This window comes from Eptesicus fuscus, chromosome 21 (genome assembly GCF_027574615.1).
Source record: "Eptesicus fuscus isolate TK198812 chromosome 21, DD_ASM_mEF_20220401, whole genome shotgun sequence".
NCBI classification, from domain to species: Eukaryota; Metazoa; Chordata; class Mammalia; order Chiroptera; family Vespertilionidae; genus Eptesicus; species Eptesicus fuscus.
Window position 1 is genome coordinate 19,836,340 of NC_072493.1, and position 15,815 is coordinate 19,852,154.

General features: G+C 38.2%; 1 protein-coding gene across 2 annotated transcripts; it reads left to right on the forward strand.

The window, feature by feature from the left end:
* On the forward strand, positions 1 to 14,379 carry LOC103284789 (zinc finger protein 567). 2 transcript variants are annotated; one of them, XM_054711236.1, is made up of 5 exons: positions 1 to 55; positions 1,383 to 1,456; positions 9,351 to 9,477; positions 9,745 to 9,816; positions 12,040 to 14,379. In XM_054711236.1, the coding sequence occupies exons 2-5, from the start codon at positions 1,448 to 1,450 to the stop codon at positions 13,758 to 13,760; spliced, it is 1,929 nt and encodes a 642-aa protein (XP_054567211.1). In that variant the 5' UTR covers positions 1 to 55; positions 1,383 to 1,447; the 3' UTR covers positions 13,761 to 14,379. The 2 variants fall into 2 exon arrangements, with proteins under 2 accessions (XP_054567211.1, XP_054567212.1); XM_054711237.1 differs by lacking the exon at positions 12,040 to 14,379 and adding an exon at positions 11,427 to 11,757.
* The last annotated feature ends 1,436 nt before the right edge of the window (positions 14,380 to 15,815 follow it).

A 15,815-nucleotide genomic window follows, 5' to 3' on the forward strand; every position in this document is an offset into this window, starting at 1 on the left:
CGAAGTCAGAAGTCAGGACAGGAAGAAGCTGGTACCTCTTATATTATAATTTAGTGTAAGTCATCTCTTACCTTCTGGGAGAACCCACTGCTGGGAACTTCCATATATACTTTTCTTCTCATGGGCACAGCCACTTCTTCAGCTGCCTCCCCACTGCTTTCCTCTGGATATGCAGTGGCCCATCTGCTCTGGTGGGGCTTGTCTCTCCAGTCAGTCCTCTTGGATAGGAGGATCCAAGCCAACGCAGGCAGCTCCATGCATGGGTTCCTTATCTAGAGCTCAGGTGAGAATTAGCCACGCTAGTCACTTTGCCCTCCTAAGTCCTGGAAACATGTACAAGTTCCCTGCACATTTTCTCATCACTTTGGTTCCCAGTAGCATCAGGATGTGAGAGGCCACTTGTATGTTATCAGGAAGGGAGAAGACCCACTTCTCTTCCCCCTGGAAAACTGTGTTCTAAAAATAATTTACTCCCTTATCTCAGCCTCTCCAGCCAGTTGAAGTAGGGGTTAAATTAATGGTAGAAAAACTATAGTCAGCTGCTTTACAAGACAGTATTTTAGAATGAGGGATACTTGTTTCACTCACCATCTTGGGGCATCCGCTGAAACTGAGGAAGAAGATTTCTCAGTTACCATCCTGTTAAAAATTAACACTGACAACAATTAGAAAACTCGGAGGTTTACTGTGGGGAAGAAACATTAGCAAGGCACAGATGTGTGTAAGTGTGTGTGTGTGTGTGTGTGTGTGTGTGTGTATAGCTGCATAGATATAGACATATAATAGATATATCTGAAAACATGAAAGTGACCAGTGGCTATCAAAAATAATGAGATATAAAGGATTGCATGGGGTGTTCAAATTTTTAAAAAATATTCCTAAGAGACTTAAAAATAAGACAAGTAAAAGCACAGGAAGACACAATACGATAAAATGTCCAAACTCCCAAACATTTCATGCAGCTCCATTAAAATTTCAGTAAAATGCCGAAACCGGTTTGGCTCAGTGGATAGAGCATCGGCCTGCGGACTGAAAGGTCCCAGGTTCGATTCCGGTCAAGGGCATGTACCTTAGTTGCGGGCACATCCCCAGTAGGAGGTGTGCAAGAGGCAGCTGATCGATGTTTCTCTCTCATTGATGTTTCTAGCTTTCTATCCCTCTCTCTTCCTCTCTGTAAAAAATCAATAAAATATATTTTAAAAAAAAAAAAAAGAGTTGTCTAGCTCATCCCCCCGCCTCCCATACTGTTTATGTGGGATGTTCTGAGTTGACAAGGGCCAAAACAAGGGAAATGAAGGCAATTTTAATTTGAGTCATAAGAGAGCTGTAAGTATGTGTGTGGTGAAACATGGCATCTTTTCATCTTGGCTTTGCCTTCTTAGGAACCACCCCTTTTCCAAAGAGGATCCCAAAGGAAGACTGGTTGCCTCTTGCAAATCTGAAAACCATGGCTCAGGTGAGATGATGGTTTCTCTGTGAAATAGTTTTTTGTTTTGTTTTTGAAGGATATTTGAGCCTTTGTGGGGGTTCTTTGTTTGTTTTGTTTTAAATCCTTCTGCCTATCTTTCCCTTAAGAGAAGTAGTTCTCATTTCTTTCCATATTGGCCAGATAAACATATATCTTCTACAAGTGCTCCTTCTAATTTTAACCAGTGTTTACACATTAAGAAGGTATATCATTCAACATCTTTCTCAGTCTTCACCCAGAAGTATTGCTGGGACTAAAATGCAATTCCTCAAATTAAATGAGAATAACCCTTGCCGGGGTTGCTAAATGGATAGAGTATTGCCCACATGCCAAAGGGTCATGAGTTTGATTCCTGGTCAAGGACACATACCTGGGTTGTAGGTTCTATCCAGGCCTAGGTCAGAGAGCACCTGGGCTGGAGAACATGCAGAAGGCAGCCAATCTGTGTATCTCACATTGATGTTTCTCTCTCTCTCCCTCTCCTTATCTCCCTCCTTCCTCTCTTCCCCCTTTCCTCCCTCCCTTCCATTCTCTAAAAAGCAATGGACAAAATATACTTGGGTATATTATACTCAGGAAGAGGGGGGCGCATGGGGGCCTGAGGGATCAGGTGCTGCCCAGGGCTCAGAGATCAGCTGGGACCTGCCCTTCCACGCCAGACACTCACGCTTCGATTGCCATCCAGGCCTAGGGACTGCACCCATGCATGAATTTTGTGCACTGGGCCTCAAGTAAATAAATAAATGAGAATATATTACTGCACAACCTGTCTTGCTTAGATAAGACAGTCAAGATGGATATGGAATTGATTGCAATTATTAAATGACAGGAAATCCTATCTTGAGGCTTTGAGAATCTGTGCTTGACAAATTATACACAGAATTGAGACTCCTGTATTTCTGCTGTTTGATTCTTAAAGTTTGCTTATGGCTGCTAACAATTCCTAAAATGTGTGGCCTGCCAATAATACTCCCCCAGGATGCTAATGGTGTTATAGATTTATTTCTATTTTAAAATTTCTTCTATTTCTATATGCAGATGCATTAGAGGTAATTGTATGTGATTAGGTCACCTACTGAACTGGAATTGTAACTCTTGAAATATTCTGCCCTTGGTTTCAAAGAGAATAGTCTTGGTATTTTCTTTCAGGACATTTATCTTTTTATGTGGATCTAGTAAATACTGGTGTTGCCCAGATTCTGTATTGGTTCTCTTCTCTTTGCAGTCCTCTGTTCCTATTCACAATCCACTACTGTTACTCTAATGATGCTCAATTAATTTCAATTGAAAACCACTATTCTGAGTGTCAAAACTATATCCAACCTCCAAATAGATATCACCATCACCTGCATGTGCCACAGATACTTCAGGCACATGCCCAAGATTTATTTATCTCATCAACTCCTGCCCATTCGATTTTGTTTCCCCCCTAGTCTGCTTATGGCACCAGCCCACCTACTAATACAGCTAACTTGAATTAGATGTATCACTTCTACTACAGAACCATTTAGTGTTGAATCTTATTCCTTCACTAGAGGCCCAGTGCACAAATTCATGTACCAGTGGGGTCCCTTAGCCTGGCCTGCAGGATCAGGCTGAAACCAGCTCTCCGATATCCCCTGAGGGCTCCTGGATTGCGAGAGGGCGCAGGCCAGGCCAAGGGACCCTACTGGTACATGGTGCATGATTGGAGCCAGGGAGGGATGCAGGAGGTTGGCCAGCTAGGGAGGGGCAGTGGGAGGGCTCCAGGGTATGTCCAGCCCATCTCACTCAGTCCTGATTGGCCGGACCCCAGCAGCAAGCTAACCTACAGTTCAGAGCGTCTGCCCCCCCAGTGGTCAGTGCATGTCATAGCGACTGGTCGATGGGTCAGCTGTCTGCCCCCTAGTGGTCAGTGCACGTCACAGCAAGCGGTTGAGCAGCCTTAGCATATCATTAGCATATTATGCTTTGATTGGTTGAACGGCTGACTGGACAACTGGACACTTAGCATATTTGGCTTTTATTATATAGGATAAGATTACCACTGATGTATCTTTATTTGGGTGCCTCTTTCATAGCAGTCACTTGTCTTCCAATTTAACACCTTTGCTCCTTCTCCAGTCTTTTAAGCTCTCATTCTAGTACTCACGAATCTTTGTGTTTAACTTTTTTTTTTAATTATGACATACCATAAAATTTACCATTTTAACCATTTTAAATGTATAATTCAGTGCCATTAAGTACATTCACATTGATGTATAGCCAGCACCACTATATCCAGAACTTTTTTTAGAATTTAATTTTATTACTTACAGTTGATATTCAATATTATTTTATACTAGAGACCCGGTGCACGAAATTCGTGCATGGGGGGAGGGGTCCCTCAGCCCAGCCTGCACCCTCTCCAATCTGGGACCCCTCTAGGGATGTCTGACTGCCCATTTAGGCCCGTCCCACTGGGCAGTCGGACATCTCTCTCACAATCCAGGACTGCTGGCTCCCAACTGCTCGCCTGCCTGCCTTCCTGATTGCCCCTAACCGCTTCTGCCTACCAGCCTGATCATCCCCTAACCACTCCCCTGACAGCCTGATTGATGCCTAACTGCTCCCCTGCCAGCCTGTTTGCCCCTAACTGCCCTCCCCTGCAGGCCTGGTTCCCCCTCAACTCCTCCCCCTGCAGGCCTGGGTCTCTCCCAACTGCTCTTCCCTGCAGGCCTGGTCGCCCCCAACTTCCCTCCTCTGCTGGCTTGGTCACTCTAACTGCCCTCCCTGCAGGCTTGATCACCCCCAACTGCCCTCCCTTGCAGGCCTGGTCCCTCCCAACTGCCCTCCCCTGCTGGCCATCTTGTGGTGGTCATCTTGTGTCCACATGGGGGCAGGATCTTTCACCTCATGGGGGCAGCCATCTTGTGTGTTGGAGTGATGGTCAATCTGCATATTACTCTTTTATTAGATAGGATAGAGGCCTGGTACATGGGTGGAGGCTGGCTGGTTTGCCCTGAAGGATGTCCCAGATCAGGGTGGGGGTTGCCTTGGGGCGTGGGGTGGCCTGGGCAAGGGGCCTGTGGTGGTTTGCAGGCCAGCAACGCCCCCTAGCGACCCAAGCGGAGGCCCTGGTATCTGGGGTTTATTTATCTTCTACAATTGAAACTTTGTAGCCTGGAGTGGAGCCAACCCTTCTGCTTGCTCCGTTGTGGCAGCCATTTCTGTTGGGACTTATGTATCTTCTGTAATTGAAACTTTGTAGCCTTAAGTGGAGGCCTGGGCCGGCCAGGGTGTGTGGAAAGCTTGGATTCCTCCATCGCCCAGGGCAACCCTAGCCTCCTGCTCTTTCCAGTTCTATGGCTGCCGCCATTTCTGTTTGGATTTATGTACCTTCTATAATTGAAACTTTGTAGTCTTGAGTGGAGGCCTAGGCTGGCAAGGGCAGGTGGAAAGCTTTATTTCATATATTTTGAAACTGTACACATATGTATACATTTGTAATTGTTATATTTTACTACATAATGGTTTATTTACTTTTATAAGAGACTTTTTGCTTTTACTATAGCCAAATCAGCTTTTCCATGGTTATTGTTTATATGTTTTTCCATCCTTTTTCTCATAGTATATTTGTGACTATGTTATTTAAAATATGTCTCTTGTAGACTGAACATATTTGAATGTTGCTCTTTATACATTCTAATAATTTTGGCCTTTTTATTGCAGTGTTTAGTCCATTTACATTTAACACATTTAAAGGTATAGCTGGATTTAGGGCTGCTGTTTGGTATTTGTTTTCTGTGTGCCTAATCTGTTGGTTTGGGTTTTTTTATGAATTTAATAGACTTTATATTATAGGGGAGTTTTAGGTTCACAGTACAAATGAGGAGATAGTCTCAATTTACCCCCTACCCCACACATGCATAATCTCTCCCACTATCAACATCTTCCACCAGAGTGGTACCTTTGTTACAGTCAAGAAACCCACACACATCATTATCTCCCAAAGTTCATAGTTTACATTAATGTTCATTCTTGGTGTTGTGTGTTCTATACATTTTGAGAAATGTATGATGACATATATCCACCATTATAGTATTATACAGAACAGTTTTACTGCCCTAAAAATCTTCTGTGCTCTACCTATTCATCACTTCCTCTCCTCTAATCTCGGGCATCCTCTAATCTTTTTACTGTCTCAATAAATTTGCCTTTGCCTTGTATAGTTGAAATGATAAAGTATGTAGCCTTTGATTGATAGGCTACATAATATTAAACTTCATAATATTCATTAAGGTTCCTTCTAACATGTTTTTGTTCATCTTTTTCTAATTCTCTTTTATTTTGTGTCAGTCAAATACATTTTAATAATATATTTTTATTTATCTATTGATATTTTAGTTACCGCTGTATTATTATTTTTTTAAATATATTTTATTGATTTTTTACAGAGAGAAAGAGAGAGGGTTAGAGAGTTAGAAACATTGATGAGAGAGAAACATCGATCAGCCGCCTCCTGCACACCCCCTACTGGGGATGTGCCCGCAACCAAGGTACATGCCCTAGACCGGAATCGAACCCGGGACCTCTCAGTCCACAGGCCGACGCTCTATCCACTGAGCCAAACAGGTTTCGGCATACCGCTGTATTATTTTGTTATTGCTTTAAGGAATACAACATGCATCTTTTTAAAAAATATTTTTTTATTTATTTCAGAGAGGAAGGGAGAGGGAAAGATAGAAACATCAATGATGAGAGAGAATCATTGTTCGGCTGCCTCTTGCACATCTCCTACTGGAGATTGAGCCCACAACCCCATGGTTCATAGATCGATGCTCAACCACTGAGCCACACCAGCCAGGCACAGCATGCATCTTTAACTCATTATGATTTACTTAGAGATAATACTGAATTACTAAAGGAATATACATCAATCTTACAACATTATAGATATGTTTCCTGACGTACCCATCTTTTGTTTTTTGGGTTTTGGTTTTGCTTTTGCCATGTATGGGATATTTATGTTTGTAAAAAAAATATGGTTTTTGAATGCTTATTTTAAATCAACGACCTACAACCCACAAGCTAAATCCAAACTGATATCTGCCTTTGTACAAACTGTGAGTTAGGAATGGTTTTTATAGTTCACAAATGTTTGAAAAATGCTAAAGTAAAATATTTCTGTTCTATGAAAGTTTTATGAAATTCAGATTTAGTGTCCATACATGAAATTTTATTGAAACACAACTTTACTCATTCATTTTACATACTGTTAATGCTTCCTTTTATGCTAAAAGAACAGAAAATGTTCACCAATACCTGCTTAACATAATCATGTCTTTTAAAGAAGGAAAGAAATTTTTATAGTCTTTCATATATAATTTTTTTCATCCTCTTCATTCCTTCCTAAAGATCTTAGTTAACATTGGGTGACTTTTTTTATCTTTAATCTGAAAAACTTCCTTTACGTGGTTCAGTATTGTTAGTGATGAATTCTCTCAGATTTTATCTGACAAGAGCTTTATGTTGTCTTTATTTTTAATAGGTAATTTTGCTGAAAATATTATTGGTTGATGTTATCTTTGACTTTTAACAATTTGATTAGGGTTTTCCAGGCTGTGGTTTTCTTTGATTTTTGTCCTTTTGAGATTCATTATGCTATTTGGTATGTAAGCTAAAGTTTTTGCTAACAATGAATGTGCTAGGCCATTATTACTTAAAATTTTTTCAAGCTCTTTTTTTTTCTCTTTCTGGCACACTAATTACATCTGTGTTGGGTTATTCTGAAATTGACCCACAGGTCTCTGATTCTATTAATTTTTCCTTATTCTTTATTCTTTCTATTCAGATTGCTTACTTTCTATTGACCTGTTTACAAAGTTGCTGATTCTTTTTTCTATTTCTGGTCTGCTATTGAGTCTATGTGGTGAATTTTTCATATGAGTTATTGTACTTTTAATTCTAGTATTTTATTTGGTACTTTTTTATAGTTTATATTCTGGCACTCCGTGCCAAGTTTTCCATTACTTCTTTGAAACATTTAGGACAGATACTTTGAAGCCTTTTTGGGCAAAATACAATATAATAGCCCACTAATTACTTAGTTACCGTACTCTGACTCTCTTTTTCTGAATATGGGTCATTTTCTTCCTCCTTTATTTTTGTTTTGTTTTCTTTGCATGTCCAGTAATTTTTGCTAAAAACTTGGGCTTTGTGAATATTTAGTTACAGTAATTCACAATCAGTTATATCTATTGTTCTAATGATTATTGTGTGTTTTTTCTAGCAGACTATTCACTTAGTTGGATTCAAGCTTCATATTTTGCCCTACTGTGCCCCCCCGGCCCCCACCCTCAATTTCCACTTCAAGTATGAAGCAGCTTATATATTAGCTTAGTTTTTTAAACTCCAGCTACTGCTTTTTACCTTGGCCCCCTAAGGAGAGGTAGGTTCTCCTTCTCCTCATGTTCTTTAGCTCTCAGGCAATGAATTGATGAGTGCTTATACATAGATTTGGGGGCTTACTTTCTACTGTTTTCTTTTTCCCAGGGTTTTACCCTTTATACTATCCTACTATTTTGTCAGCCTCAATTTCTAAAACCTGAGCCTGTAAGAGTTACTTTTTCTTCTCTTTGAGCTATCAGCAAGTTGTGAAATTCTGGTAATCAAAAATACAGAAATCTCAATCTCATTAGGAGCACTTTTATTTTTTAAAACTCTTTTCTGATATCTTTATGTCTGCTTTTCCTAAGCCCTCTGTGATCTATACAGTTGCTTAGTTTAACTCAATCTAGAGTTCTGGCTAAGTTTAGATTCAGATTTTAGGTCTCATCTGTTCTATAGTTCTCTTACTTTCAGAATTTATCCCTAAATCTCCAGCTCGTCTGCCATCTAGTTCTATTCTATACCACCTTTGAGGAAGTACTCTTGGATTTTCTACCTTAAGAGAAGGCCAGGGAGGGACCTCAGGAGGTTGGCTGGCTGGGGAGGGACCGTAGGAGGGCTCCAGGGCGTGTCCAACCTGTCTCCCCCAATCCCGATTGGCCGGACCCCAGCAGCAAGCTAACCTACCGGTCGGAGCATCTGCCCCCAGGTGGTCAATGCGCATCATAGCACCTGGTCAAACGGTCGACTGAACAGTCTTTTATTATATAAGATCTGAGAGATTGTTTTCCTGGCCATTTCACTCTATGATCCCTTCATGCCAGAAGTCACTCCCATACATTTTAAAACCATATTCTTCTTGCACATTACAGTAATCTTGAAGGGGGGAAAATTAACCTCTTCATTGAAGGCTGAGAAAATTGTTCTGCTGTTATGACTTACTGCGTCTTATACAGACTTCTGTTTTACTACTTGTAATACCTTGCAGGTTTGTGTTTACATATACTTTTTTGAAGGTATATGTTACAAGTTTTGAGGCTGTAACATCTTGTAAGCAGGGACAGTGTTTTGTATGTCTTCTTTTTAGTATGTTTTTATTGATTTTTAGAGAGAGAGGAAGGGAGAAACATCATCAATCGGCTACCTCCTGTACGCCCCCTATTGGGGATAAAGCCCACAACCTGGGCGCATGTGCCCTGACCAGGAATCGAACCAGTGTCCTATTGGTTCATGGGTCAATGCTCAACCACTGAGCCATACTGGCTGAGTTGTTTTGTATGTCTTGGCATCCCAGTGAGCAAATGCATCCCAGTGAAGTACAAAGTGACTTCACAGTAAATAGTTTAAAATGAGTTATTAAATAAATTTGGTGGCAGGTACTTATACTTTGATTTTGTTTTCCTCACAATGTAAATCACAAAAATGATAGGCTTTCTTACAAGTTTTCTTATGAATGCCACAAAGAAAAACAGGATCAAAACTAGTGCCTAATATGTGGTCAACTTGTTGTGATCACAGTTTCTATCCATTGCAGGGATTAGTGTCATTCAATGATGTGACTGTGGACTTCACACAGGAGGAATGGCAGCACCTGGATCCTGCTCAGAAGACGCTATACATGGATGTGATGTTGGAAAACTATTGCCACCTCATTTCTGTGGGTAAGAAAACCTTTCTGACACTTTAAGTAGCATGCGTTTGTTTTCAAAGTGCCTAAAGTATGTGTGATCTTCAATTTCAGAGATAACAGGTGATGATTCCTTTGTGGTCAATAGAAAGAATGATTGTATCTTTTACTTGCACAGTACAAGGTGTTAAGTTTACTGTTACACAAAGGTGTATCTTAATATGCAGTATTGAAAAAACCTTACTAGTTTTTCCAAGTATATTGAACCTTAAGCAACTTAATCCAAATCTTTCCTTATCAGGGTGTCACATGACCAAGCCTGATGTGATCCTGAAGTTGGAACGAGGAGAAGAGCCATGGACATCGTTGACAGGTCAGACCTACTTAGATGAGTTTCTGACTCTCAGGCAGATGAAACTAGTGGAAAAGAAATGTTTAAATGGTTATGAAGTTGGTGACAAGATATCTATCACTTGTTACTTATTATTTGTTTTTTATATGAAATTGAAATTCTTAATTATTCAAGGACTAACATAATAAGTCTTAATCTGTTCTTTTCAAATTTATTTCTCTCTTAGAAACTCTTCCTAATTTCCACTTAATCCAGTCTATTAACTTTTTCCCAACAATGTAGGATTTGTCATATCTGTGTTTTTCATTGTGTTGTATTCTCACTTTCACAAACTGTGTATCTTATGGTTCAGTCATGAGATTTCTTCTCCATGAATTATTGCTTGACTACTCTTCATACCACTGTTGTGTGTTTTTTCTGTGAATTCCCTTGCTACTTATGAATTATGACATATATAGTAGTTGGATATGATTATATAGTGTAATATCTGATTATACATGGTTGATGCTTAAGAATTCTTTCCCTCCAAGATAAGATCCCTTGTTTCAGAATTTGCTGTAGTATATAACATGTTATGTATTTAATACTTTCTTCATGAACTGTTTGTGGAGCTATACAGGGGAGATACCTTGTTTCCCTCATTCAGAAAGGATGTACAGTAGGTCCTCGGGTTATGTCAGAGATCCTTTCCTACAGTGCGACATAACACAATTTTCGTCATAAGTCGGAACCCAACTACATAAGCACCTACATCACTCACATGGAGCATATACACAGCAGTAATGAAGTGAAACAGTAAAAAAATTTAAAAGAAAGATAACAATTCCTGTTTTACTTGTGGTTAATAAATAATAAAAAACATAAAGCACACATGTACATACGTCGAAATGACGGAACTTTCTTTTTTATAAATAAATGGGAGATGGCGATGTAACCACGAAACAATGTACATTGATTCCGACATAACCCGAGGACTACCTGTACTTATAAGTTCCTTTCAGGATATACCTGTTTAGGCCATGGCAGTATACATTCTAACTGAAATGTTTTATTTCTACAAAACACTACCTATGACACATAAAATCAATGTAAACTTTTTATGGCTGAGATTTGTCAGATATAGGAACAACTCTTAAAACTTGGTTGAATATAAAGTGATTATAAGGGATGTAAAGTTTTATTTACAGAATAAATTCCTTGTATGTTAGTATTGATGGTAATGGACTCAAGGCAGAAAAATATTTTTGAGCCTAGGTTTAGCATTGCCCCACTAGATTTGGATGATTGCAAAGTAATAGAAGTCAAATATAGCTCTAACCTTATAAGAGAAATGAAGGTGAAAGTTAAAGAACAACCTAGAACCAGAAGAACAATCTCATCTGGAGTTGGGAATGTTACTGTAAATAGGGGAAAGACTTGAACAGTCTTTCTTTAAACCTGAAAAAGTAAGTCAGCAATTGAAAAGAGGAATTTTTATAATTGGTGGTTATGAGAGGTTTTTTTTATTGTACAATTCTGAAAGAATTGGTAGTAACAGCAATCTGAATACACCAGTGAGTATAACCCTAGTCTGTTTTAAATTTCCTGTTGTGTTCTCTTAGTTTTTTGTTTGTTTGTTTTTTGTTTTTCAGAAGAGAAAATGATTCTCAGCTATATGGAGAATTAGACCTAGACTATAGGATAGTTTTTCTAAACACTAGGAAATTAATTGATGCTTAGAATTATTAATTAACTATTGATGGCTACAAGGACAGGAGTGGTAGAACAACTGAAAGTGTTTTACCTTGCAATCCAAAAGTGATAAATAAAAGTATTGCCTCTGATCTGTGTCCTCCCAAAGTAATCCTTTTTCTAATATTTTCCCTGAATAAGCTTTTCTACTAATCTTGTCCATCCTACTTAAAGCTCAATGCCCTTGATAGTTTCACTTTATTGCCTATGAATCTACCTATCAAAACATCATTTCCTCTTCCACCATTTTTGTCTTCTCTTCACTGCTTCTTATGTTTGGTCAACTTTATGTATGATGTTCTAGTGCAAAGTGGAAAAGTTATTAGCATTCATTGCTTATTTTTTTATTCTTTTCCACACTGAAGCAGATGTTTTATTTAGCTTTTGTGTCCCATGCAGTGAGTAATTTGTCTGAGGTCTTCTTTTGCCTCACATAATAGACCCTAGTTCAATTCCTTTTCATAGCAAATGTGTGAACATTCACAAGTTATTATTAATTATATTCTTTTCTAGAAAAAAACTGGAAAGCTGAAGACATTTTAGTGAAATTCAAGGAACACCAACATAAGTATTCTAGATCAGTTGTATTCATCAGTCACAAAAAACTGATTAAGGAGAACAATAATGCATATGACAACACATTTACTTTAAGCAAAAACCCTATAAATTCAAAAAATCTAATTCCTGAATATAACCATCATGGAAAGATTTTTAAAAATGTATCAGAATTAATCATCAGTAATATAAATCCTGCAAGAAAGAGGCGTAGTGAGTATGATGGATATGAGAAGTCACTCTTTAGTGCTAAATCAGAGACAGCTCACTATGGAGTCAAATCCCATAATCAAAAAGGTAGGGCTATCAGTCATAATGAAGTTTGTATGCAATATCATAAGATGGAAACTCCAGCTCAGTCATTTGGATATAATGACTGCGAGAAATTATTGCTTAAAAGAGGAAGCTTACTTACATATCAGAGAACATACATAAAAGAAAACACATCGGAATATAATAAAAGGAGAAGAGCAACTAATATTGAAAAAAAACATATTTGCACTGAATGTGGAAAGTCCTTCTGCAGGAAGTCAGTATTGATTCTGCATCAGGGAATTCACACAGAGGAAAAACCCTATCAATGTCATCAGTGTGGAAGTTCATTTAGAAGAAAGTCATATCTCACTGATCATCAGAGAACACACACAGGAGAGAAACCCTTTGTTTGTAATGAATGTGGTAAGTCCTTTCGTCTAAAGACAGCTCTCACTGATCATCAAAGAACACATACAGGGGAGAAATCATATGAATGTCTTCAGTGTAGGAATGCTTTCAGATTGAAGTCACATCTCATCCGTCATCAGAGAACTCATACAGGAGAGAAACCGTATGAGTGTAATGACTGTGGGAAGTCTTTCCGCCAGAAGACAACCCTCTCTCTACATCAGAGAATTCATACAGGCGAGAAGCCTTATATTTGTGTTGAATGTGGGAAGTCATTTCACCAGAAAGCAAACCTTACTGTACATCAGAGAACTCATACAGGAGAAAAGCCTTATATTTGTAATGAATGTGGGAAATCCTTTTCCCAGAAGACAACTCTTGCTCTTCATGAGAAAACTCATAATAAGGAGAAACCCTATATTTGTAATGAATGTGAAAAGTCCTTCCGCCAGAAGACAACCCTTGTATCACATCAGAGAACACATACTGGGGAAAAATCTTATGAATGCCCTCACTGTGGGAAGGCCTTTAGAATGAAGTCATACCTCATTGATCATCACAGAACTCACACAGGAGAGAAACCATATGAATGTAATGAATGTGGGAAATCCTTCAGTCAGAAGACAAACCTCAATCTACATCAGAGAATCCATACAGGGGAAAAACCCTATGTTTGTAATGAATGTGGGAAGTCCTTTCGCCAGAAAGCAACCCTCACTGTACATCACAAAATACATACAGGTCAGAAATCCTATGAATGTTCTCAGTGTGGGAAAGCCTTTAGTAGGAAATCCTATCTTGTTCATCATCAAAGAACTCATACAGGAGAGAAACCATACAAGTGCAATGAATGTGAAAAGTGCTTCCGCCAGAAGACAAATCTCATTGTACATCAGAGAACTCACACAGGGGAGAAACCCTATATTTGTAATGAGTGTGGTAAGTCCTTTAGTTATAAGAGAAACCTCATTGTCCATCAGAAAACTCACAAGGGAGAAAAAATGGACATGCAATAAAATGTGATTTCTTTGGGAAACCTTCCTTCCCAAGTTATTGTAAAATTTTAGTTTTTAAAATAATGCTAATGTCATTTTAATCACAGATGTTATTAATTTAAAGTATCATACAGCGTAACTTTTTTACTGCTTACTAGCATAAAAATAGGTATGATTATTGTTACTGAACTCTATCAGCAATGAATCTAATTTTTGTTTTCAAGTTCTGCTGACTCAATTTACTTTTTAAAAACTTACACATGGAGAGGCAAGATTTTTAAATGGCTTATAAGCATTAGTCTCCATAAGAGAAATGAAATATGAACTATATTTCTCATTGCATTCAGTGAAAAGAAAAAACCCGTAGTTATTACTTCCCCAAAGATTATCACTTCCCTGGCTTATAACATCATGAAGTAGTTTTTGCATGTCTTTACCTAATTTTATCATGCATCATGAATTCTTTTGTGTCTTTTTTCATTCAACATTCTGAAGATTCATACATTATTGTATGTGGCAGTAGTGTTTTCATATTCATTTTGTATAGTATTCCACTTTAAGAATATCCTGATGTTTATCCTCTTGATAGTTATTTGTATTTTTTTATAATTTTGTGTTATAATAAAGTTACTATTATAAGTATTAATTGTATATTTCTTTGTGCATGTGTATAGGTATTTCTGTTGATTTTACATTAAGAATGGAATTACTCCATCCAAAGGGATATGTAAACTTTTTCAGTTTATGATAAACAGTGTCAAACATCTTAGACCTTTCTCAACATGAAATGGTTCACTTTGGAAAGTATCAGCTCTGATTGTAATCAATGTGGAGAAAGGTCTTTAGCAATCATTCAACTGGAGAATTCCTATTCAATCAAATTCTTATGTCATAATTGTGAGAATGTTAGTCAAGAATATATGAATGTCAATATAGAAAGATCTTTAGTTGTGGCTGAAACCTTACACAATGCTTTTGAAGGGAATCCTATAGTTGTCATGATTAAAGGAGTAATTTTAGGCATAGTTTACACCTAATCCAACATCAAAGAATTCATACTACAGACAGGGAGGTTAAGAAGGAACATAGGTGAGTAAAACTTGGGAGTATAGTTATTACAGAAGACACAGTTACAGTAAATATGTATAAATAATGCTATATATAATATAATTCCTGTTCTATCTAATAAAAGAGTAATATGCAAATTGATCATCACTCAAATACACAAGATGGCTGCCCCCTTGTGGACACAAGATGGCCAGCAGAGGAGGGCAGTTGGGAGGGACCAGGCCTGCAAGGGAGGGCAGTTGAGGGCGATCAAGCCTGCAGGGGAGGGCAGTTAGGGGTGCAGGAGGCAGCCAATGAATGATTCTCTCTCATCGATGTTTCTATCTCTCTCCCTCTCCTTTCCTCTCTACAACCAATACAAATATATATATATATATTTTTTTTAAAAATATATTTTATTAATTTTTTACAGAGAGGAAGAGAGAGGGATAGAGAGCTAGAAACATCGATGACAGAGAAACATCGATCAGCTGCCTCCTGCACACTCCCCACTGGGGACGTGCCCACAACCAAGGTACATGCCCTTCACCGGAATCGAACCTGGGACCTTTCAGTCCGCAGGCGCTGCTCTATCCACCGAGCCAAACCGGTTTCGGCCAAATATATATTTTTAACAATTGTCTTACTTGAAGTGTTCCTGCAAAAATTCAAAGAAGTGGCAAATTGTTCTTTGTATGATTTTTCTGTTTTAATTTTTAGCTTTTCCACTTAAAACTAAGTATGTCAAATTTAACTTTATAAATATATACTACTTTTTAAAATATATACTATAATTTTAAAAAAAATACACAATAGTTTACAGATTTAACTACTAAACTTGTGGTGCTTTGTTATGGCAGCCACAGAAAACTAATACACATATTTTGGTACCAGGAAATGGCAACTCCACAGAATATAATGAATTTATTATAAGTGCATTTATAGGGTTGTAGGATCAGACAAATGACCCAGCACTCTTCACTAACAGACTCCTAATACAGTATTTTTTCTTATAGTATTAACTCAGGT